The following is a 25664-nucleotide window of genomic DNA, read 5'->3' as shown; positions in this document are numbered from 1 at the left end:
GTCACTTCCGGTGGGCGTGACTACGTGTAGCAGGAAGACCGGAAGTAAACAGTTGTCAGCGTTTTCTAAGGTAACGTGAGCATCGGCGGTTACCGGAAGGAACGGGGGAGGCTGCGAGGAGGCGACAGACGGCGGGGCTGCTGTCCTTATCAGCGGCTCTTCTGCGGACCACTGAGTATAGAGCAGAGTGGAAGTATAAAGCATGGAGGAAAGTTGTTGTTTTTTGCAGGCCTAACTTACCGTAAAGCGAACCTCATTCCATACATCAGGAAAATCACTTATTCCAGTCTCCTTTCTTCTCCTCCTCACTGTTATTTTGGTTATGTATATATATATATATAATGTGTCTGTATATGGGTATATATTTACAGTACAGAGCAAAAGTTTGGACACACCTTCTCATTTAAAGATTTTTCTTGTATTTTCATGACTATGAAAATTGTACATTCACACTGAAGGCATCAATACTATGAATTAACACATGTGGAATTATATACTTAACAAAAAAGTGTGAAACAACTGAAAATGTGTCTTATATTCTAGGTTCTTCAAAGTGGCCACCTTTTGCTTTGATGACTGCTTTGCACACTCTTGGCATTCTCTTGATTAGCTTCAAGAGGTATTCACCGGGAATGGTTTTCCAACAATCTTGAAGGAGTTCCCAGAGATGCTTAGCACTTGTTGGCCCTTTTGCCTTCACTCTGCGGTCCAGCTCGCCCCAAACCATCTCGATTGGGTTCAGGTCTGGTGACTGTGGAGGAGGTGTGATGGTGTGGGGGGGGCTTTGCTGGTGACACTGTTGGGATTTATTCAATATTGACGGCATACGGAACCAGCATTGCTACCACAGCATCTTGCAGCGGCATGCTATTCCATCCGGTTTGCGTTTAGTTGGACCATCATTTATTTTTCAACAGGACAATGACCCCAAGCACACCTCCAGGCTGTGTAAGGGCTATTTGACCAAGAAGGAGAGTGATGGGGGGGGTACGCCAGTCATCAAAGCAAAAGGTGGCTACTTTGAAGAACCTAGAATATAAGACATAATTTCAGTTGTTTCACACTTTTTTGTTAAGTATATAATTTTCCACATGTGTTAATTCATAGTTTTGATGCCTTCAGTGTGAATGTACAATTTTCTTAGTCATGAAAATACAGAAAAATCTTTAACCCCTTCAAGACCCAGCCTATTTTGACCTTAAAGACCTTGCCGTTTTTTGCAATTCTGACCAGTGTCCCTTTATGAGGTAATAACTCAGGAACGCTTCAACGGATCCTAGCGGTTCTGAGATTGTTTTTTCGTGACATATTGGGCTTCATGTTAGTGGTAAATTTAGGTCAATAAATTCTGCATTTATTTGTGATAAACACGGAAATTTGGCGAAAATTTTGAAAATTTCGCAATTTTCACATTTTGAATTTTTATTCTGTTAAACCAGAGAGATATGTGACACAAAATAGTTAATAAATAACATTTCCCACATGTTTACTTTACATCAGCACAATTTTGGAAACAAAATTTTTTTTTGTTAGGAAGTTATAAGGGTTAAAATTCGACCAGCGATTTGTCATTTTTACAACGAAATTTACAAAACCATTTTTTTTAGGGACCACCTCACATTTGAAGTCAGTTTGAGGGGTCTATATGGCTGAAAATACCCAAAAGTGACACCATTCTAAAAACTGCACCCCTCAAGGTACTCAAAACCACATTCAAGAAGTTTATTAACCCTTCAGGTGCTTCACAGCAGCAGAAGCAACATGGAAGGAAAAAATGAACATTTAACTTTTTAGTCACAAAAATTATCTTTTAGCAACAATTTTTTTATTTTCCCAATGGTAAAAGGAGAAACTGAACCACGAACGTTGTTGTCCAATTTGTCCTGAGTACGCTGATACCTCATATGTGGGGGTAAACCACTGTTTTGGCGCACGGCAGGGCTTGGAAGGGAAGGAGCGCCATTTGACTTTTTGAATCAAAAATTGGCTCCACTCTTTAGCGGACACCATGTCACGTTTGGAGAGCCCCCGTGTGCCTAAAAATTGGAGCTCCCCCACAAGTGACCCCATTTTGGAAACTAGACGCCCCAAGGAACTTATCTAGATGCATAGTGAGCACTTTGAACCCCCAGGTGCTTCACAAATTGATCCGTAAAAATGAAAAAGTACTTTTTTTTCACAAAAAAATTCTTTTAGCCTCAATTTTTTCATTTTCACATGGGCAACAGGATAAAATGGATCCTAAAATGTGTTGGGCAATTTCTCCTGAGTACACCAATACCTCACATGTGGAGGTAAACCACTGTTTGGGCACATGGTAAGGCTCGGAAGGGAAGGAGCGCCATTTGACTTTTTGAATGAAAAATTATTTCCATCGTTAGCGGACACCATGTCGCGTTTGGATAGCTCCTGTGTGCCTAAACATTGGCGCTCCCCCACAAGTGACCCCATTTTGGAAACTAGACCCCCCAAGGAACTAATTTAGATGCCTAGTGAGCACTTTAAACCCTCAGGTGCTTCACAAATTGATCTGTAAAAATGAAAAAGTAATTTTTTTTCACAAAAAAATTCTTTTCGCCTCAATTTTCTCATTTTCACATGGGCAGTAGGATAAAATGGATCATAAAATTTGTTGGGCAATTTCTCCCGAGTACGCCGATACCTCATATGTGGGGGTAAACCACTGTTTGGGCACTCGGCAGGGCTCGGAAGAGAAGGCGTGCCATTTGACTTTTTGAATGGAAAATTAGCTCCAATTGTTAGCGGACACCATGTTGCGTTTGGAGAGCCCCTGTGTGCCTAAACATTGGAGCTCCCCCACAAGTGACCCCATTTTGGAAACTAGACCCCCCAAGGAACTTATCTAGATGCATATTGAGCACTTTAAACCCCCAGGTGCTTCACAGAAGTTTATAACGCAGAGCCATGAAAATAAAAAATAATTTTTCTTTCCTCAAAAATGATTTTTTAGCCTGGAATTTCCTATTTTGCCAAGGATAATAGGAGAAATTGGACCCCAAATATTGTTGTCCAGTTTGTCCTGAGTACGCTGATACCCCATATGTGGGGGTAAACCACTGTTTGGGCGCACGGCAGGGCTCGGAAGGGATGGCACGCCATTTGGCTTTTTAAATGGAAAATTAGCTCCAATCATTAGCGGACACCATGTCACGTTTGGAGAGCCCCTGTGTGCCTAAACATTGGAGATCCCCCAGAAATGACACCATTTTAGAAACTAGACCCCCAAAGGAACTAATCTAGATGTGTGGTGAGGACTTTGAACCCCCAAGTGCTTCACAGAAGTTTATAACGCAGAGCCATGAAAATAAAAAAAAAAATTATTTTCTCAAAAATGATCTTTTAGCCTGCAATTTTTTATTTTCCCAAGGGTAACAGGAGAAATTTGACCCCAAAAGTTGTTGTCCAGTTTCTCCTGAGTACGCTGATACCCCATATGTGGGGGTAAATCACTGTTTGGGCACATGCCGGGGCTCGGAAGTGAAGTAGTGACGTTTTGAAATGCAGACTTTGATGGAATGCTCTGTGGGCGTCACGTTGCGTTTGCAGAGCCCCTGATGTGGCTTAACAGTAGAAACCCCCCACAAGTGACCCCATTTTGGAAACTAGACCCCCAAAGGAACTTATCTAGATGTGTGGTGAGCACTTTGAACCCCCAAGTGCTTCATAGAAGTTTATAATGCAGAGCCGTGAAAATAATAAATACGTTTTCTTTCCTCAAAAATAATTATTTAGCCCAGAATTTTTTAATTTTCCCAAGGGTAACAGGAGAAATTTGACCCCAATATTTGTTGTCCAGTTTCTCCTGAGTACGGTGATACCCCATATGTGGGGGTAAACTACTGTTTGGGCACATGCCGGGGCTTGGAATTGAAGTAGTGACGTTTTGAAATGCAGACTTTGATGGAATGCTCTGCGGGCGTCACGTTGCGTTTGCAGAGCCCCTGATGTGCCTAAACAGTAGAAACCCCCCACAAGTGACCCCATTTTGGAAACTAGACCCTGAAAGGAACTTATCTAGATGTGTGGTGAGCACTTTGAACCCCCAAGTGCTTCATAGAAGTTTATAATGCAGAGCCGTGAAAATAATAAATACGTTTTCTTTCCTCAAAAATAATTATTTAGCCCAGAATTTTTTATTTTCCCAAGGGTTACAGGAGAAATTGGACCCCAAAAGTTGTTGTCCAGTTTCTCCTGAGTACGCTGATACCCCATATGTGGGGGTAAACCACTGTTTGGGCACACGTCGGGGCTTAGAAGGGAAGTAGTGACTTTTGAAATGCAGACTTTGATGGAATGGTCTGCGGGTGTCACGTTGCGTTTGCAGAGCCCCTGGTGTGCCTAAACAGTAGAAACCCCCCACAAGTGACCCCATTTTAGAAACTAGACCCCCCAAGGAACTTATCTAGATATGTGGTGAGCACTTTGAACCCCCAAGTGCTTCACAGACGTTTACAACGCAGAGCCGTGAAAATAAAAAATCATTTTTCTTTCCTCAAAAATTATGTTTTAGCAAGCATTTTTTTAGATTCACAAGGGTAACAGGAGAAATTGGACCCCAGTAATTGTTGCGCAGTTTGTCCTGAGTATGCTGGTACCCCATATGTGGGGGTAAACCACTGTTTGGGCACACGTCAGGGCTCGGAAGTGAGGGAGCACCATTTGACTTTTTGAATACGAGATTGGCTGGAATCAATGGTGGCGACATGTTGCGTTTGGAGACCCCTGATGTGCCTAAACAGTGGTAACCCCTCAATTCTACCTCCAACACTAACCCCAACACACCCCTAACCCTAATCCCAACTGTAGCCATAATCCTAATCACAACCCTAACCCCAACACACCCCTAACCACAACACTAACCCCAACACACCCCTAACCCTAACCACAACCCTAATTCCAACCCTAACCCTAAGGCTATGTGCCCACGTTGCGGATTCGTGTGAGATATTTCCGCACCATTTTTGAAAAATCTGCGGGTAAAAGGCACTGCGTTTTACCTGTGGATTTACCGTGGATTTCCAGTGTTTTTTGTGCGGATTTCACCTGCGGATTCCTATTGAGGAACAGGTGTAAAACGCTGCGGAATCCGCACAAAGAATTGACATGCTGCGGAAAATACAACGCAGCGTTCCCGCGCGGTATTTTCCGCACCATGGGCACAGCGGATTTGGTTTTTCATATGTTTACATGGTACTGTAAACCTGATGGAACACTGCTGCGAATCCGCAGCCAAATCCGCACCGTGTGCACATAGCCTAATTCTAAAGGTATGTGCACACGCTGCGGAAAACGCTGCGGATCCGCAGCAGTTTCCCATGAGTTTACAGTTCAATGTAAACCTATGGGAAACAAAAATCGCTGTACACATGCTGCGGAAAAACTGCACGGAAACGCAGCGGTTTACATTCCGCAGCATGTCACTTCTTTGTGCGGATTCCGCAGCGGTTTTACAACTGCTCCAATAGAAAATCGCAATTGTAAAACCGCAGTGAAATGCGCAGAAAAAAACGCGGTAAATCCGCCATAAATCCGCAGCGGTTTAGCACTGCGGATTTATCAAATCCGCAGCGGAAAAATCCGCAGAGGACCAGAATACGTGTGCACATTCCTAACCCTAACCCTAGCCCTAACCCTAACCCTACCCCTAACCCTACCCCTAACCCTAACCCTACCCCTAACCCTAACCCTAACCCTACCCCTAACCCTACCCCTAACCCTAACCCTATTCTAACAGTGGAAAAAAAAAAATTTCTTTATTTTTTTATTGTCCCTACCTATGGGGGTGACAAAGGGGGGGGGGGGTCATTTATTATTTTTTTTATTTTGATCACTGAGATAGATTATATCTCAGTGATCAAAATGCACTTTGGAACGAATCTGCCGGCCGGCAGATTCGGCGGGCGCACTGCGCATGCGCCCGCCATTTTGGAAGATGGCGGCGCCCGGGAGAAGACGGACGGGACCACGGCTGGATCGGTAAGTATGATAGGGTGGGGGGGGACCACGGGGGGGGGGATCGGAGCACGGGGGGGGAATCGGAGCGCGGGAGGGGTGGAACGGAGCGCGGGGGGCGTGGAACGGAGCACGGGGGGGCTGGAATGGAGCACGGGGGGGTGGAACGGAGCACCGGGGGGGGTGGATCGGAGTGCAGGGGGGGTGATTGGAGCACGGGGGGGTGATTGGAGCACGGGGGGAGCGGGCACGAGCACGGGGGGGAGCGGAGCACTGGACGGAGGGGAGCCGGAGCAGTGTACCGGCCAGATCGGGGGGGTGGGGGGGCGATCGGAGGGGTGGGGTGGGGGCACACTAGTATTTCCAGCCATGGCCGATGATATTTCAGCATCGGCCATGGCTGGATTGTAATATTTCACCCGTTATAATGGGTGAAATATTACAAATCGCTCTGATTGGCAGTTTCACTTTCAACAGCCAATCAGAGCGATCGTAGCCACGAGGGGGTGAAGCCACCCCCCCTGGGCTAAACTACCACTCCCCCTGTCCCTGCAGATCGGGTGAAATGGGAGTTAACCCTTTCACCCGATCTGCAGGGACGCAATCTTTCCATGACGCCGCATAGGCGTCATGGGTCGGAATGGCACCGACTTTCATGACGCCTACGTGGCGTCATGGGTCGGGAAGGGGTTAAATGAGAAGGTGTGTCCAAACTTTTGGTCTGTGCTGTATATATATATATATATATATATATATATATATATATATATATATATATATATATATATATATATATATATATATATATATATATAATCGTGCTCACTTGTACAAAGCCCTGCAGGCCTCTTTCCTATGAAGCCCAGACACAGGCGCCTTGTGTAATCCCACCACCGCAGCATCGGTACCCGCCATTATTTTTTGGGGGTAACTTGGAAACGATACATTGCTCCAATTCCATTTTTTTTTACATGCGGCTTCCATGATTGACAGCAGCTCCTGAGGGGCCGCTCCTGAGCCCGCACCGTACACACAGCACTAATCACTCCGTCTTCTTCTAGGGGGTGGTAACTATCGGGCAGCGTGGATGATCTAGAAGAGAGCCGTTCTGCGGGTGACATGCCGTCTGCAGACCTCAGGCCTGGAGACATGTCAGAAGGAGGACGGATCAACGTCGAGGGAGACGACTGCACCCTGCAAAGTGGCTTATGTGACTCCGGTGGGCTCCACACTACGTGCATCGCGGTGCAGGTGAGATCTGAGCCTCCGTATTTAGTGCTAACCACTGAGCCACCGTGCTGCAATTCAACCCCTGTGTCAAACACTAAATTAAATTTTGCAGTCCTACATGAAAAAGTATTGCGATGCCCTCATTACAAAATTGCAGTGGACAGTAACGTAGGTGATGCCAGGTATGTTGGGCTCCCAAGTGATGGCTGCTCTGGTCCAGCTGCCATGGAGGGCCGAACCACTAATGAACGGGGCAGCGTAATTTTTTTTGCTCAACTCTCTATGATATCACGATTTAGAATTCTAGTCATCAGTCCCTGCTAGTATGCGGAGAATCTATGCAGCTATCGGTGTGGTTCCTTATTCCTGCGGTCTGACTGGGACTTGCTTCCTTAATACTGGAGCAATATGTGCTCATAAGGGGATCATTTGATCTTGGCTTAGACAAGCATGGCAGGCTTGTTCACATAGGTTTCCAGGAATACGTCTGCAGCATCACATAAGGCTTAGAATATAACGAGCCGCCGTATAACCTGCTTATGTGACGTCCTCCAGTGTCAGAGCCGCTCTTTGCATTGGCAGAGTAGGGGTAGACATGACTGCTCACAAACACTTTCATTTATTTTCCTTTGTCCTATATCCTGTACGTTTTGTCTAGATGTCCACACGCTCTACTACTAGTATCTGAGTTTTATTCTGCTCAATCCCTGTAGACCGAAAACGAGAAGCGAGATGCAGAAACCATCACAGACACGGACACAGAGAAGCTCCTGGTGAGTGAAGATTTGTCTGTGAAGATGTACAGTTTAGATGAAATACAGTTTAGGGGGTTTGATGACTTAAGGCCCCCATACATGTTAGTCTAACGTCAACCAATTTCTGCAGTCTAATATGTATGGGGATCCTCAGTAGGTTATGTCGGGGGAGATAAGAATCTGGTGTGTCTGATTTCGGACTGCCCATAATTTTATTCGCTGCCGCCAGAGGAGTGTGACAGCTGCGCTCTTGTAGAGAAAACAGACGCTCTCGGCTAAGCGAGCGCTCCTGAGCATGGAGGCGATAGCGGCTGACAGCCATCTACTGTGTTTCAGGTCTCTTATGCCTAAAATTATTTCTTCGGTGTCGGAGCTGCAGGGGTCAGACGAACTGATTAAAGGGCTTGCTCCATAGATTGTATTATGGTTGTGATTAGTAATGTCTGCTCCTTCCCAAGCAAATAGGAGAGAGCCCCCCATAACATACACAACAGATCTGGTATTGATGGCCTATACTAAAGATAAGTCTTCAGTAATAATGTCCTGGAAAACCACCATTAATGCTTCACAATATTCCTGCAGAAGCTGCTTGTGGGCCGCGGAGAACAACTGACAGAGACGTACCAGGTCGTGCTGGACAGACAGACCCAGGCCGAGAAACAGCTGCAGGTGAAGATAAAACAACAACGACAGCAAGCCGAGGAAGAGACACAGAGATGGAAGGTATCAAGGGACCGAAAAGGGATGTCCTAGACAGTGCAGGCTGGAAGCTAATCGTCAAAGTCTTCTAATGACGATGGTTGTGAGATTTTTCAATTGTACCCAGAAAAAAACTGCCCCCAGAGTGGTAAGGAAGACCACCACACTTCCGAGCTGTGTCTGTAAAAACAAAGGCAAACTGGAAATCAGACCCTTGCGATCCAACATTACTGATATATTTTTAAATTATTATTTAAAGGGGTGTCCAGGTACATGATATTGATGACCTATATTTTAGGATAGGTTGTCAGTGGGGGCCCGACACAAGGCATTGGTTTCTAGCAGCCCTGAGACGTGCTGATAGGTGATCGGTGTGGTCCAGCACCCATATAAAGATAGGTAATCAATATCAATGCCCTGGATAACTTCTTTGATTTTTTTTTCTCTTGGCGTGGGGGGTTCATGGCAATGCATAAAAACCCAAACATACAATTCAATTCCACAATCTTATTTTCTTTATCTGCTATGCCTTTCATTGCTCAACAGAAATAACGTCTTCTGCATCCCCTTCAATATCCTTTTGCCATAGTAATGCTGTGATTGCAGACGAAGCTTGTGTTTAAAGGTACCGTTAAACTAAACGATTTACCAACGATCACGACCAGCGATACGACCTGGCCGTGATCGTTGGTAAGTCGTTGTGTGGTCGCTGGGGAGCTGTCACACAGACAGCTCTCCAGCGACCAACGATGCCGAAGTCCCCGGGTAACCAGGGTAAACATCGGGTTACTAAGTGCAGGGCCGTGCTTAGTAACCCGATATTTACCCTGGTTACCATTGTAAAAGTAAAAAAAAAAAAAACACTACATACTCACATTTCGATGTCTGTCACGTCCCCCGGCGTCAGCTTCCCTGCACTGTGTAAGCGCCGGCCGTAAAGCAGAGCAGTGACGTCACCGCTGTGCTCTGCTTTACGGCCGGCCGGAAATTTCTTTGTTGCTGAGATTAGAGAGTCTTTTGCAGACACTTACTAAATCTTTGTTGCCTGTTAGAAATATCTAAAGCACATTGAAGATCTGGTAACTAAGAAACAAGAGACTAGAAAGAAAATCGAGAAAGAGCGACGGGAACACGTCCAGAAGGAGCAGGATCTGGGCACTGATCTGCTGAAACTGCAAAGGAAGAATGACAGGTATTGTCATCTCTAGGAGTTACAAAAGTAAATAAAAGGCTGAATATCACATGTTTTCCATAAGGGTTTGTCTGGACACTTCCACACAGGCCATAATCTGTTGAATAGAATAAATATACAAATTTAAAAACTTTTGAGTACATTTATAGCTACAATTTTTCTCCTCTCCGGTTCTTGTAGCCTCTTTTCATTTGATGTGTGACTACTGTTCATTACATCACCCGTTAAGTCATAGTCACTGTCGCTGCGTATGCACGCAGTTTGGTTGGACAGCAGTGGTACGGATACTGAGGGTGCTTTCACATTGATTTCTGTGTCCCCGCATGCGCCAACGGGGCCATAGACTGTAATTGTGATGGCAGAGAGAATATGCTCTACGTTTGCTCTGTTGTCACCATTATAGTCTATGGCCTCATTGGCGTATGTGGCCGGACCCCATTTTGCTTGGGATTTCGGATGTATGCCCCAATGGTAACACAGGATGCAGTGTGAAAGCACCCTTACATACAGCACAGAAAAAAAGACGAGCTCATGCTCCGGGCATAGACTTGTATCAGTAACAACTGAGTCGACTCTATAGAAGCCATGTAGGCCCTGATCAGCTTCTTCTCTAGTGCACTCACCTTCAGTTCAGTCTCAGAAGTAGTGCAAATTATCTGAAGCCTTTATATAAGCCTGTTGTTTCAGGTGACCGTTTAGTATAAGTTATCATGTATACACTATTACTGGTGATTATGACTTGTATCCTGAATTTTTCACCAGTTCTCTCCTCTACAGGCTCTCTTTCTAATTTGCTGTTGTCTCTGACCTAGTGGGTGTAGACTAGAAGCTATGACTACCCCCCCATGCACATCACACACATACACAAGGAATTTCTCCTCTCCTGTCTCTACCTAACATATGTTTGGAAAAAGCAGCAACATGGAACACTTTATTTAATGCTACTGAGTAGTGTAGCTGCGATACCTGCTCTGGGGTGAAATAAACAGGTCATGAGATGTACTTGTCTGTGTGTATATATAAGGAATAACCACATGTTCAGAAGTAACAGCAGCATGGAAGACATTGTACAGCAGGATTGAGCAGTGTAGATGGGAATCCAGCTCTAAAGTGAGATAAAACAGTTAAAGCAGCAGCACAGGTCTATATGTGTGTTTTCAGAGTGGATGATGATGATTTCATGAGGCAAAGGGAGGAGAATAATAGTCCTACAAGTGGCAAAAGAAGCGCATTTCACTGCTAAGATACGTGACACATTTTTTAGGCGGGGTGGCTCAAAGAATTGATCAATTGTTTGCTAAATGTCTCATTTTGATAATACAGTTAGAAATTAATATGTGCATTTGCACTTTATGTATTGCGTCTTAACCTTAGGCTGCGCTGGCTTCTCCCCCTTTTTTTGCTCTATATATAAGGAATAACCACATGTTCAGAAGTAACAGCAGCATGGAAGACATTGTACATCAGGATTGAGCAGTGTAGATGGGAATCCAGCTCTAAAGTGAGATAAAACAGTTAAAGCAGCAGCACAGGTCTATATGTGTGTTTTCAGAGTGGATGATGATGATTTCATGAGGCAAAGGGAGGAGAATAATAGTCCTACAAGTGGCAAAAGAAGCGCATTTCACTGCTAAGATACGTGACACATTTTTTAAGTTGACTTTTCTTATTATTATTTATTTATATAGCACCATTAGTTCCATGGTGCTGTACATGAGAAAGGGGTTACGTACAGAGTTATAGATATCGTTTACAGTAAACAAATTTACAGTGACAGACTGGTTCAGAGGGGAGAGGACCCTGTCCTTGCGGACTTACATTCTATGGGATAGTGGGGAAGAGACAGAAGATCGGGGGTGCGGTCTTATTGATTTGTGAAAAGTTGGTGAAACATCAGCAACCATTTTATTATTTAGTCTCATCTGCATGTTATAAAGAAGGAGAAGCTGGGCAAATGAATATATAGCTAGGCTCAGGAGTCCAGTGTGCGGTGTCCCTACAGAGATGGATGTACGGCGGAATCGGACCGCCCACTGGACTCTTAAAGTGAGACTCCTGTACTGAATCTTCCCCTGATCGCCTCCTCTTATCTATACCGGTGCTGCTCACAGATTATTCTACATAGTAATGTTGATGGAGGGGGCGGCTCGTCAGGTCTGTTCTGTCTTGGAGACTTACCTGTCTGTGCAAAATCTGTAACTACGGCATCTAACAATGTAAAGGTGCCGCGTCCTCTCACAGGTTTCATTTCTTGCAGCCTCGAGAAAGAGCACAAAGAACTTGAGAATAAAATCGCAAATTTACTTGCCGAACAAACGGCGGAGAGGTGAGCGATCGATAGTGTACATGATCGATGCAAAAGCGGCTGCAGTCTCTCTGCATGCGTGGTATTAGTTTGCCCACATGGCCTTAGCTTACTGCACTCATCAAAAGTTTGGACGCCTCTTCACTTGAAGGTATTCTTATTGGAATGTTTACATTGTCGATTTACACTGAAGGCAGCAAAACCACCAAGGAAGACTTGGAAACAAGGAGTGAAGAAACGTGCGTGGCACAAACCAGAATGTATGGATCACCTTCAGTGGGTTACTCTGATGTCAGCGTCCCGTAGCGTTCTTTCCAGCAGCTTCATCAGGTCGGCACCTGTAACGGCTTCCAGCAGTCATGAAGGAGTTCCCAGGGATTCTGAGCTCCTCTCGGCTGCTTTGCCTTCACTCTGCATCTAGCTTATCCCAAACCATCCCAGTTGGGTTGAGGTCGGGTGATGGTGGAGGCCGTGTCATCTGACGCAGCCTCCATCTCCTTGGTCACATCACCTGGAGGTGTATTGGGTCAATGGTGATGGTTTCACCAAGTTCATTCCAGATGGGTTGGCGGTCGCTGTGGTGGCCATGCTGGTAAGTGTGCCATAAATTTGGCATAAATCGTTAAGTCTCACCAGTACAGCCCCCACATCATCACATCTCCCCTCCATGCTTTGCAGTTGGCACCACACGTGTTGAAATCGTCCACTCAACTTTTCTTCATCTCAAAAACACATAGTGGTTGGTACCGAAAATGTCAAATTTTCATTTCTCAGACCACTACAGATTTCCACTGATTTAATGTCCAGTCCTTGTGTTGTTTTGACCAAAGAAGTCTCTTTTTCTTGTTTGCCGTCCATAGTTGTGGCTTTATTGCAGTCATTAGATCATAAAGTCCTGTTTCTCTGCCTCCTCTGGACAGTTGATTTTGGGATATGTCTGCTACTTGATATTTGTTCATTATTTGAGGGCTGTTATCTGAGATGCTGGGAACGCTGATGAACTTATCCTCTGCAGCAGAGGTAATTCTTGGTCTGTTTTTTACTTGGGTGGTCCACATGAGAGCGCCAGTTTCATCATGACAATTGATGGTTTTCATGACTGCGCTTAAGGATGCCTTCAAGGTTCTAGCAATTTTACAGATTGTCAAGATTCTAGTAATTTTCTGGATTGTCTGATTTCAAAGTTCTATCAGTTTTCTGGATTGTCTGACATCCATGTCTTACAGTAATGATGGACTGTTGAATCTCTTATTGAGTGGTTCTTGCAATATCTTGACATAGAACAGCTCTGGCATGGGGCTCAGCACTGTACAGAGCTGTGTACCGACACTGCCTCTGCAAACCACACCGCAAGGCCACAAACAGTTCCTGAAGGCCGGCGATTCCACAAGTGAACTATTGCTGAGGCGACCTGTCCATTGGAAGCAATTCATGGCGACCACCTGATGAAGCTGCGGAGAGAATATCAAGGGGGTGTAAAGCTGTCATCGGAGTAAAAGAGGGGTACATGACGAATTTAAGGTGAAACACACATTCTGGATAATTTCACTTGTGTTTTACTTCTTATTTCCATATGTCTTCCTTTGTGGTTTTGCTGCTTTCAGTCTGAATCTACAATGTGCACATTTCACGAAGAACAAGGAAAACCATTGCGTGAATGTGTGTCCAAACTTAATGCATTGTAATAGGAAAATCAGATTTCAGAAGGTGTTCCTCACAATAATATTGAACTCGTGTTTCACAGGAAAGAGTGGGAAGTTGAACTGACCGACCTGAAGAAGAAGCAGAGTGAAGTGAACCAAAGCGCAACAGAGCAAATCGAGCACATGAGAAGAGCTGAGGTATGGCCAGGGGTCGGATACGGGCTTAGACTCTTCAGCTCTGTATCTTGCCACCCACTGCTTTTCATTGGACGAGATTTCTTTTCATTAGCATTCTCCCAGTACTATAGGTGCAGGAACTTCCTTCCCCTCACTCCCTAGCATGTATTGAGCCTTACATTGACATGGAGAAAGATCAACGTCTAATCCCATGATTACTCCTCTGTAAAAACATATATATTCTAATGCCTTGGTCCACGTAAAGTCCTTGCGTTACTATAGGGATGGGTAAAATGTCTGTTGTATTCCTCTCCGCCGTAGGTCTCGTCGCTGGAGAGTCGAAGAGACTTATTACTCATCTCATTAGAGGAGGCCGAAAAGGAGGCAGAAGTCACTCTCTCTTATCTCCGGTATGGAAGGCGAATATGTGAACTACGCGGCAAGTCTCGCCCATTATATAAATTAATATGAAGGTTACCAAGGACAGAGATTTCCCTCAACCTCTTCCTCCTGTTGCCAATTCTACATTTTGCTGCTTTGTTTTTTTTCCACCCCTCCTTCCAAGAGCGATCACTTTCATTTTTCGTCATCATAGTCATATGAGTTCTTTGTGTTTTGTTTTTTTCTGGACAAGTTGTATTTTTTTAACCCATTGCAGCCAATTTCTGTTTTTTGTTATTTATTTATGGTTATTTATATTTTCATATATTGGACATTTCTGAATGTAGCGCTTTTTTTTTTAATCTTTTTTTTTTTCATTTTGTTTTGAATGGAGCAAAAGGAGGTGATTTGAACTAGGTTTTTTTTCATGTTTTATAAACATTTTTTTACTGTATCTACCAGTCACCTTAGGGCACTTGAAGGTGCAATCGTCTGATTGCTTGTCCTATCCCCTTAATGACAGCCAATACATCTTTTAACTGACCTGAGATATTAGAGAATAGCATTCCCATACAGGTAACAATCCAGTAGCTGTTGGCTGTGCACTATAGCTGACAACTTTCTGCATCAGCCAAGATCAGTGTTTGCACCGTCCAAATCTGTTTAACCCCTTAGATGCTGCTGTAAATAGTGACTACATCATTATATATGATTAACAAAGTGTGGAGGCTTCCTCTTTATCCCAATTGGTGCCCTCAGATCATGATTTTGTGGTCCTGATGTTTGCCGTGGCAATTCATGACCAAATAGCAGCATTAGCATCTGATGGCTGTTGTAACCTGTTCAGAAGTTAGAGGCATTTAGGTGGTAAAAATGCACATTTTCATTTCTGTCATACCACTTTGAATTAATTCCTCTAAAGCACCTGAAGGGTTAATAAACTACCTGGCAGCAGTTTTCGATATGTCAGGGGGTGCTGTTTTTAAAATGGTATCACGTTTGGGGGTTTCCCAATATATGAGACCCCTAAGGGCACTTCAAATATGGATACGTCCTAAAAAAATAAATTTTGTAAATTTCCTTGAAAAAATGAAAAATTGCTGCTACATTTTTAAACCTCCTAAAATGCTAACAAAATAAAACAACATTTTACAAATAGTGCTGATGTAAAGCCAACATGTGGGAAATGTTATTTATTAATGTTTTTCTGTGGTATGACTATCTGGATTAAAGGGATAATCATTCAAATTTTGAAAATTGCTAGTTTTTTAACATCTTTCTCAAATTTTTGATATTTTCTATAAACAAACACAAAACACATTGACCTAAATTTACCATTATCATAAAGTATAATGTGTCACAAAAAAACAATATCAAAATCACTGGGATTTGTTGAAGCGTTGCAGAGTTATTACCACATAAAGTGACACTGGTCAGATTTTAAAAATTTGGCTCCATCACTAAGGGGCTATACATAGCAGAGCATCAGATAAAATCACGTTCTCCTGTGAACGCCAGCTAAATGCTAGCTTTCATAGGCGTATCATAATCACCTGCACGGGGGTCTTCAGCAGACCCTCGACTATCATGGCACCCCGCGATCACTCGGTACCTTTGCTTTGATGGTCAGGTGGGCGTATATATACAATATACACATGTAATCTCTTATCAGGGTGGCGCCACCTAATTTGGAGTGGATTGCGCTGAAGCAGAGGTGGGAGGCCAGGCTCGCCGGCATCCAGCAAATGAAGGCAAATCTGCAGGTAGGCAATGACTTCTCTCAATCACTGGTGAATGCCGGGAGATGATGTTTCAGAACTGGACGTAGATGTCCATCGTTTCCCACAGTGCCACGAAAAGGGGAAATGAACCATTACACGGCATCCATTCAGCCGTCTACATACTGGAAGCAACAAGATTCTTCATTATTTCTTATTTCTGTTCCTTTAAGGAGCAATTTGAAAAGCAAATTAAACAGGTGAAGAACGGCACCAGACTGAGCAGCTTGCCCTCCATAATGGCGCCAGATTTGACTCCTCCGCCATCTGATGTAAGTCTCCTCACTCCGCACCGTCCCACCTCATCTGAAGTTTATTGGGCACGTGAGCACAGAATAAATGAAGTTTATCTCCCCTGTTAAGTTTCTTTTCCCCTTAGATCAGCACTGTGGGATAACGCACTAGACTAACTGGACATTTGTCTTTTTGCAGCCATTTTGCTATGTTAGGCTCTGTGCACTTGGATGAACGCATACAGAAGGAAAAGAGCCCGCTAACGTTACCACAGACCCCCGTTTACAGTTTTCTTACCTCTGCCTGGCTATTATGCATCCTTACACTCTTTATTTAACTGTATAGAAAAATGCTGGGAGTTGTAGTTTTACAACAGCTGAAATGCCGAACATTGAGAACCATTTTAAAAGGGATTCCAGCATTGGGAATGTGTTCAGAGCCTCCCTGATTTGTTACACGTTTCTTGTGTACGTCCTTTTTTAGTATCGCATTGATATAAAATCCAATGACTGACTTCTCTTATTTGTCTCCAGCCCAGCCTCATGTTACACAGAATAGCTCTTGCCCCTACTAAGATGCCACCTGCAGATATGGGACCCCAAGGAAAAACTCCCCATCCGTACCAGCATTCCCACCCAATGGCCTTTCCTACATTACCTTTCCCTGGTAATACGGCCTCAGCTCCCAGTGCTTCTGACAGTCCAGGTCCGGCCGGCGCAGACAAGCTGAGCAAAATCCTTGAGAAGCTGCAAGCCAGATTCCCACAACACGACAAGTAAGTGACCCCTACAGTGGGGCTCAATGCAGCCGTCCTTATGTTTGCTACTTCATTTGCTGCTATCGTCCGCTATCGTCCATTATCTTCCTTTAGTTATTACTGCATTGTTAAGATGTTGAATCGTTATTATTATTAACATCCTTCAGTTCGATCTCGAGCCATGGCAACTTGACAGATGAACGCTCTGTAGGAAGATGGATTTTGTGCCGCCTACATAGGTCCACCGGGGTCTTCTCCGCCGTTATCTGTTGAAGCATTAGGTTTATCATTATCTGCGTGTAGATTAGCATTTTCTTTACTTTTACTTACCTGAGATCTCTTATTGTTTAGGGGGCACTTAACTGATATCCTTCAGCAGATTAAGCAGAAACGTGGCACCCTGTCTGGCCTCACGGTGGAGGCCTTATTCCAGCTTGTTGAAACACACATGGAAAAGCTTCAACTAAAAGAATCTGCAAACCCAGCGGTGATGGTAGGAGGGGGCATATGGCTGTTGCTGTTTGCACGTGTGTCCTGTGTCAAGGACTTCTCAGGATGCAGTTCCCTTATGGGTTCTGTCACGGATCCCTTCTCCGTGGTGTCACTTATTCGTCACGTGCCTGCTCTCACGTGACTTGGGGTTGTGCCTGCAAGGGTTAATCTATCCTCCCCACTCTCAGTCCAGCATTCAACCTCTGTCCTATGCTGTAATGGGAGCATAAATCACACACCGACCCAGGCCACACACCTGCTCATACGCACTGCCACCACTCATCGAATACACGGGCGATGAGTCCCGGAACTAACAATAATACTAATAAAAATATGTCTATCACTCATAATGCTCGCACACCTTTAGGCTATGGATTCTTTTAGAACATTCAAGGTTCAACTTGTTAAAGTTTTATACTTTAATAGCAAAAGGTTCAATGCTTACAATAAGAAAAAGGTATAAAAATATGATAATAAAAAGACATACAACTTATGCAAAACAGTGTCAAAATAAACAGGAGAAAACTTACAGAAATTATCTAACTGGTAGTTGCTTTCTGCTCCTTGAGGGAAGGAAGAATGGAGTTGGTGGAACACATCAGCTTCTCAGGCTGCCCTCACATGTGAACACAACTCTCTGTCTGCAGCCTAAATTTATAACTTTGGTCTGAGGTCAGGTTTCTAGACCGGACTCCCAGGTTAATATAATAATTGCGGTCTGTTTGATTGGGCCACGGCCGCTCTACTAATGGATGTATTAATTTCTCTTTTGGAAGGCTCTCAGGGATACATTCCCTCAGGCCGCAATTAGCGTCTCCCCTCCAAGACCTAGAAGGTGCCAAATGTTGCTTTTCTTGGCCCTAGCTAGACCCCCTGGTGAGAGATGGAGACAGAATTTCTACTAGTCCCAAGGAAGTACATATTAACACCTAGGTGCGACTTGCCTTCAGGACAGATGTTACATTATCACTAGTCACGCATATAACCCTAGACATATGTCCCTACACACACACACACACACACACACACACACATATATATATATATAATGTGTGTGTTTATATATATATAATTTCACCACAGGTTCCTTCCTGAAGAAGGGTCTAAGGACGCAGGTATTGGGGTCACCTCTTCACAACCCCTGGCTCCCCTCACTTGGGAGAGGAGCCAATCTAGATTGGCTCTTAATTTAGCTTTGGTGGATGCTAGGAATACGATTTGCACTTTCCCTGAGCTTCAAAAAAAATAGGAGCCTCTAGTCCCAGTCCCTCGCTTTGGCCTTCTGGCTCGCAGGGATAGGGAATGATTTGTTGGGGGGGACCTCCTCCCTTCAGAGTGGGCTTTGATAGACCACATCTTTGTGCGCTGTTTTTTTTTTATATGGCACCATCACATTTTTTAGAGCATTTGAGGAACAATTTTGGACTGTGATTTAAAAGAAGTAAAGGGATTCAGATTATCGGTGGCCGATTGTTACGTATTAGATTGGTGCAGTCCGGCTCTCCGCACTCCCACCTCTCGGACAAGCACTGCAGCATCTTCCTTGTTAACATCGTGCCATCTAGTTGGTAGCAGGATATTTCATTCAGTTCAATGGGACAACATTGCACGGTCGCCACCAAATAGACGCTGTGTAGCTCTATGGCATGAGGAGACACATAGAGGAGGCTGCTGCCTTCTGCGGAGTTTGTATCATGGACAAACTACGTCCTCATGGGATTCTGTTGATCTCACATCTCACAGCTTTCTCTGCTTGTCCAGTATTTCTGGTGGTCTGCAGTCTGGGAAGAGTCATCCTTGGGGTATGTTCGCACAAACATAATTTCTGGCCATGCAATAGACAAATTGTAGTCTGAGCTATTCCACATGGGCCTCGGGTCTGACTGTAAAAATCTAAGCATGTCCTAGCCTGGTCCAAATTACGGACCATACCAGTGCATGTAAATAGAAAGCAGTTCCTGCGCCCATCCGAGCGCATGGAGTCAGTCATGTCTGTAATTTTTTTTGTCTCATTAAAAGTGTAAAAAAAATTCTAAGTACTTGTAAAAACAAGCAAATTTGGAAGTTAGCAGTTATTAAAGGGAACCGGTCACCAGATTTTTCCCATATAACATACGAAGATCACCTGTACGCCCTAGTATACAGCATTCTAGTATGCTGTATATATGTCCCCAATGCGCTCAGGGCGCGGTCCGGTCCGATGGGCCTCCTGTCTTCTTGTGATTGCCATTCTCCTCGCGCTTACAAGCTCCGCCGATGCTGCAGAAGTAAAGCTTCCTCTGCTAGCAGAATCGAAAAGTGGGCAGTTTTGGCCACCGCCTCAACCATGCCACTGGTCCAAACTGACAATCATCAGGAGCCAACCGCTCCCAGAGAAGCAGGGAGGGAGTGGAGCGGTTGCTCTTGAAGACAGAAGCTACTTTACATAGTGTGCTAGATAAAAGCTACGCTGCAGAGGGTTAACTTGCTAATCCATTGCATTTTGCAATATTTTACCCACTGTCCTGTTTTTTCAGCCTATCAGCCATGGCAGACCGCAGTATCCAGCTGCACAAAGAACCCCTGCATTCCTTCCCTCAGGTTTTGGAGGATATCCAGGGCGACCACAGGTATCTTAAAGCATTTTTCTGTAAGTAAAGCCATTCTATGGTCTCTGGGGATAGTAATACAATTGTCACTTAATATTTTTTTTAAGGTTTGCTTCATATGCCAAAAGATTGTACAGCCACATGACCGGCAGCCTGTATCCTGCAACCATGCCATACACCGAGAGGTAAATATCGGGCAGCTCTACCTATTTCGGCGTGCTCTCAAAATACGTTTGAGACCCCACGGCTGCATGTCTCACGGCTGTTCAACAGCCACAACACCTGCAGGGATTGTCTGTTTGTTAGACGTTCCCTGCATGTGTTGCGGCTGTCAGTCGCGGGGACTTAAACATATTTTTTGAGCACGCCGAAGACACTCGGTTAGCACCCGAGCATGCTCAGATAACACCTTATCCCAGCACGTTCACTTATCACTAGTAAATATATAATCATTTGTACAGAAAATTTTTTTTTTTTTTTGCAGTGTGCCAAACCCTGGTCATCAAGCAGCCATGATGGTTCCTGCCCATTTTGCCCGAGCCATCGGTAGCCAGATATGGATTTGGAGCCCATCGATGTATGAATGTGGTGCGCAGCGCAGTGCCTTTATCATGTCAGAAAGATCTCCATAATAAACCTTTGCGGATTAATTTAACATCTCTTAAGTTCATCCAAAAAAGTTGTTTCTTAAACCATCAATCCATGTTAACAACGCCTTCTATCCCGATCTCAGATTGTCTTCCATGCGGTTGGATGGTGCAGGATCCTCCTCCATTTCTCCTGCATTTTTAAAAAAGTCTTAGAAAACCTACAAGAAAGTGGCAGAATTTATAATAAAAGTTATTTCTTCTTTTTGTGGAAATTGCGTATTAACCCTTATCTGACATTAGACTCTGCAGGTGTATTGAGCGTGCTCAGGAGAGGGTCCAGCTGTGTTATACAGCCAGCATCTGCCGCTCATGGGAATGCTCCAATTTCTGCTGTTTAACTCCTCAAATGCTGCTATTTCTGACCGGCGGTGGGCCATTTTGGGCGCTTATCTTGGTTCCCATGGCTGCTTTAAGCCTTTTAAAGCTGCCATCTTGGTACTCCTGCAAAGACTGTCCTACGTAGAAGACCATCATTTTATCTATATGCGGCAGTACTATTGCACTTACCATTCAAAAACAGTACTAATAAAAAGTGCAGCTCGCCATGCAGTAAAACAAGCCCTCACACAGCTCCATCAGCAGACCGTTATGGGCACACGCTATAACCCTGCTGATGGATGCGTGTCCTGCACAATACTGGCTATGCATGTAGCAGGGCTGTAGAATCTGCACTCACGGTACCAGGAGATGCGGGCTGATTTGTTAGGATAAGTATACAGATTCTGGAGGTGACATCTGCGGCAGGATATAGCGGCATGCACTCAGATGACATACTGTATGGACGCTGCAGATCGGATCTACACTGACTATAAGCAGCTGCCGGTACACTGCTGCCATATGACTGATAGAAGTAGTGCAAGTGAACGCAGTCATTTTTCTCCTTCGCCTCATTGGGGGACACAGGACCATGGGTGTATGCTGCTGCTGCCACTAGGAGGCGACACTAAGTGATACAAAGAAAGTTCTCTCTTCCCCTGCAGTATACACCCTCCTGCTGGCTCTCCGCTCCTCCCTGCAGTATACATCCTCCCTGCAGTATACACCCTCCTGCTGGCTCTCAGCTCCTCCCCTGCAGTATACTCCCTCCTGCTGGCTCTCAGCTCCTCCCCTGCAGTGTACACCCTCCTGCTGGCTCTCAGCTCCTCCCCTGCAGTATACTCCCTCCTGCTGGCTCTCAGCTCCTCCCCTGCAGTATACTCCCTCCTGCTGGCTCTCAGCTCCTCCCCTGCAGTGTACTCCCTCCTGCTGGCTCTCAGCTCCTCCCCTGCGGTATACTCCCTCCTGCTGGCTCTTGGCTCCTCCCCTGCAGTATGCACCCTCCTGCTGGCTCTCAGCTCCTCCCCTGCAGTATACTCCCTCCTGCTGGCTCTCAGCTCCTCCCCTGCAGTATAAACCCTCCTGCTGGCTCTCAGCTCCTCCCCTGCAGTATACACCCTCCTGCTGGCTCTCAGTTCCTCCCCTGCAGTATACACCTCCTGCCGGCTCTCAGCTCCTCCCCTGCAGTATACACCTCCTGCCGGCTCTCAGCTCCTCCCTGCAGTATAAACCCTCCTGCTGGCTCTCAGCTCCTCCCCTGCAGTATACACCCTCCTGCTGGCTCTCAGTTCCTCCCCTGCAGTATGCACCCTCCTGCTGGCTCTCAGTTCCTCCCCTGCAGTATACACCCTCCTGCTGGCTCTCAGCTCCTCCCCTGCAGTATACACCCTCCTGCTGGCTCTCAGTTCCTCCCCTGCAGTATACACCCTCCTGCTGGCTCTCAGTTCCTCCCCTGCAGTATACACCCTCCTGCTGGCTCTCAGTTCCTCCCCTGCGGTATACACCCTCCTGCTGGCTCTCAGTTCCTCCCCTGCGGTATACACCCTCCTGCTGGCTCTCAGCTCCTCCCCTGCGGTATACACCTCCTGCTGGCTCTCAGCTCCTCCCCTGCGGTATACACCATCCTGCTGGCTCTCAGCTCCTCCCCTGCAGTATACTCCCTCCTGCTGGCTCTCAGCTCCTCCCCTGCAGTATACACCCTCCTGCTGGCTCTCAGCTCCTCTGCGGTATACACCCTCCTGCTGGCTCTCAGCTCCTCCCCTGCGGTATACACCCTCCTGCTGGCTCTCAGCTCCTCCACTGCGGTATACACCCTCCTGCTGGCTCTCAGTTCCTCCCCTGCAGTATACACCCTCCTGCTGGCTCTCAGTTCCTCCCCTGCAGTATACACCTCCTGCTGGCTCTCGGCTCCTCCCCTGCGGTATACACCCTCCTGCTGGCTCTCAGCTCCTCCCCTGCAGTATACTCCCTCCTGCTGGCTCTCGGCTCCTCCCCTGCAGTATACACCCTCCTGCTGGCTCTCAGCTAAGGCTTCTTTCACACTTAAGTTTTGTTTGGCATCAGTCTGCTCCGATATTGTGACGGATCCATCAAAATTATTGAGCAAATGGTTCTAATGGATCTGTTTTTTTGACGCATCCGTGTATCTGGGAAAAGTATGTACTTTTTGGAGTATGCTCAATTGAAAAAGCGGATTGGGGCGACGGATCCGCCAAATGATGGTCACGACGGATCCGTCGCCCATAGGCGGCCATTCTATGAAATGGCGGACGCGACGGATTCGTCGCGAACCGCCATTTCGACACAGACAAAAAACGTTGCAATGTCCGTCAATGTCTAGATGACGTCTGCCAAATTTCGACGGATCCGTCACATGGCGGATGGAACGGACGACCATCCGCCACAATCCATCGCTAATGCAAGTTTATGGGAAAATTTGATGAAAACGGCAGATTCAAACTGACGCCAAAAGACTGAAGTGTGAAAGAGGCCTAACCAGTTCTTGCTTAGTGTCTGTAGGAGGCAATTGGGTCTGTTTTCAGACCCCACAGTTTTTTATTTTCTGTAAATTTTTATTTTTTAATTAACGGAGTGAAGGGGGCGATGGATTCCTTTCTAGGGTCCGCTCTCCCCCGAACCATCAACAGGCGAGCATGTGGAGTATACCTCCCTGTACCCTCTCCTGCAACGACTGGGGCACGCCTAATCTACTCCAGGGCGACGCTTCCTATACGGTCCCGATCTCCCCCCTGTAAGATGGCGAGCACATAGAGTATACCTCTTATGTGCATCTCCCGGGCTCCACTGCACTCAAGCCCTCACCTCGGTGTCACGTAGTCCCCACAGTAGCCGTAAGCCCCCTGCAGCAGGTACAGCCATAAGTCCCCTGCGGCAGGCACATATGAAGATGCACAGACGCTCTCCATTCCCCGGCTAAGGGAGGATCGATTGAGCTTATTCCCTCACAATGGAGGCTGCATCTCTGCTCGGTGGCGGTGAGTAGTTTCCTTCCTCACGCTGCCTGCGTGGGAAAGTGCGGTCCGGGTCCCTGGGGAGAGGCGCCGCTGGCTGGACGCTAGCGACGATCACTCGTCGCGGCCGCCGGCGCACTCCGCCGGCAGGCTCCATAAATTTAGTCCCTGGCTTTTTCAGCTGGACTAGGCCACAGTTAAAATCCCCGCCCATCGCCAGAGCCCCACCCACTTCTCAGGCGCTTCTCTGAACGATAAGAGCCCTGCAAATCTCGGGCGCCATCTTGGGACTCCACTTCTGCGGGGAGGGGGAGACGGATCCTTTCAAGGCTCAGATCTCCCCCGAATCATCAACAGGCGAGCACGCCGAGTATACCTCCCCGTACTCTCTCCTGCGACGTGGGAAGCCATGCCTGAGCTCACTTCAGGGGCGACGGTTCCTTTGAGTCCCGATCTCCCCACACCAGCAACAGGAGACCACACAGAGTGTCGCCTCCATGTATCCTGTCCTGGAGCCAGGCCTAATGCCGGACAGCTGGCCCTGTCCACGTGGATGTACTGAGGCCCCTCTCTATGGCGTCCGAGCAGCCCCCACTGTCCCACCACTGTGAAAGCGGATGGCACAAGGAGGCGGACGGTTCCTCTCCACCTCCCTAACAAAGGGATGATGGATTGAGGTTTATCCCTGCCCGTTCACGCTGCACAGAACAGCGCTGAAACCCACATCCGCGGCGGCTCCATGCCGGGACGCGCACTGATGGTGAGTGGATCCATCTTCAGGGATATCCACATGCTGACAGGCAGCCTCAGCCACTTCCCTGTGGCCTACCTCCCTGAGGTAACGCTCTGGCCGACTGCAAAAATTTAGCCCCCGGCTTCGGCCGATGTGTAGGCCGCATCCCGGAAGCCGCGCCTTAAGGCGGCTCCACCCGCTTTTCTGGCGCTTCTCGCCTGGCACTACATCAGTACCCGTGTAAGGAAGTACCAGACCTAAAGCCATACTGGTCTTAAAGGCACATGTCCAGTATTCCCTGGTCTTAAAGGCACATGACCAGTATTCCCTGGTCTTAAAAGCACACGACCAGTATTCTCTGGTTTTAAAGGCACACGACCTGTATTCCCTGGTCTTAAAGGCGTATGACCAGTATTCCTTGGTCTTAAAGGCACCCGACCAGTATTCCCTGGTCTTAAAGGCACACGGCCAGTATTCCCTGGTCTTAAAGGCACACGACTAGTATTCCCTGGTCTTAAAGGCACACGACCAGTATTCCCTGGTCTTAAAGGCACACGACCAGTATTCCCTGGTCTTAAAGGCGCATGATCAATCCGAGGAGCCCTCCTCCGCCGACCCCAGCTTATCCCAGAGTACCTAGTTCCACTCAGTGGACTTAGTCACTGACCGCAATCCATGGTTCTCTGACCAAGAGATTGAATCCCTCCGTGTACCCTCTGTGTTTGGAGTGCTCGCAGGACCGATATACATGTTCTCTATCCTACATGGGAGCCGTCGGCTAGAAGGGGCC

At 46.3% G+C, this 25664-nt stretch overlaps 1 protein-coding gene across 2 annotated transcripts; it reads left to right on the top strand.

The window, feature by feature from the left end:
* Positions 1 to 4: 4 nt before the first annotated feature.
* Positions 5 to 21066, top strand: RNF214 (ring finger protein 214). 2 transcript variants are annotated; one of them, XM_069741732.1, is made up of 15 exons: positions 5 to 70; positions 7035 to 7224; positions 7917 to 7976; positions 8541 to 8681; positions 9710 to 9849; positions 12107 to 12175; positions 13899 to 13995; positions 14296 to 14384; positions 16028 to 16118; positions 16307 to 16405; positions 16901 to 17142; positions 17476 to 17617; positions 20133 to 20225; positions 20312 to 20389; positions 20689 to 21066. In XM_069741732.1, the coding sequence occupies exons 2-15, from the start codon at positions 7093 to 7095 to the stop codon at positions 20752 to 20754; spliced, it is 1539 nt and encodes a 512-aa protein (XP_069597833.1). In that variant the 5' UTR covers positions 5 to 70; positions 7035 to 7092; the 3' UTR covers positions 20755 to 21066. The 2 variants fall into 2 exon arrangements, with proteins under 2 accessions (XP_069597833.1, XP_069597834.1); XM_069741733.1 differs by lacking the exon at positions 5 to 70 and adding an exon at positions 71 to 209 and having other exon boundaries at positions 7036 to 7224.
* The last annotated feature ends 4598 nt before the right edge of the window (positions 21067 to 25664 follow it).

Source organism: Ranitomeya imitator, chromosome 10 (genome assembly GCF_032444005.1).
Source record: "Ranitomeya imitator isolate aRanImi1 chromosome 10, aRanImi1.pri, whole genome shotgun sequence".
NCBI classification, from domain to species: Eukaryota; Metazoa; Chordata; class Amphibia; order Anura; family Dendrobatidae; genus Ranitomeya; species Ranitomeya imitator.
Note: the sequence above shows the minus strand (reverse complement) of the source record. Positions and strands in the feature narration are given on the sequence as shown.

Coding starts and splice junctions, on each gene's coding strand:
- RNF214 (XM_069741732.1), top strand. CDS start 7,093: ATGCCGTCTGCAGACCTCAGGCCTGGAGACATGTCAGAAGGAGGACGG. Junction 16,406..16,900: donor TGACTCCTCCGCCATCTGAT/GTAAGTCTCCTC, acceptor ATTTGTCTCCAG/CCCAGCCTCATGTTACACAG. Junction 17,618..20,132: donor CTGCAAACCCAGCGGTGATG/GTAGGAGGGGGC, acceptor CTGTTTTTTCAG/CCTATCAGCCATGGCAGACC.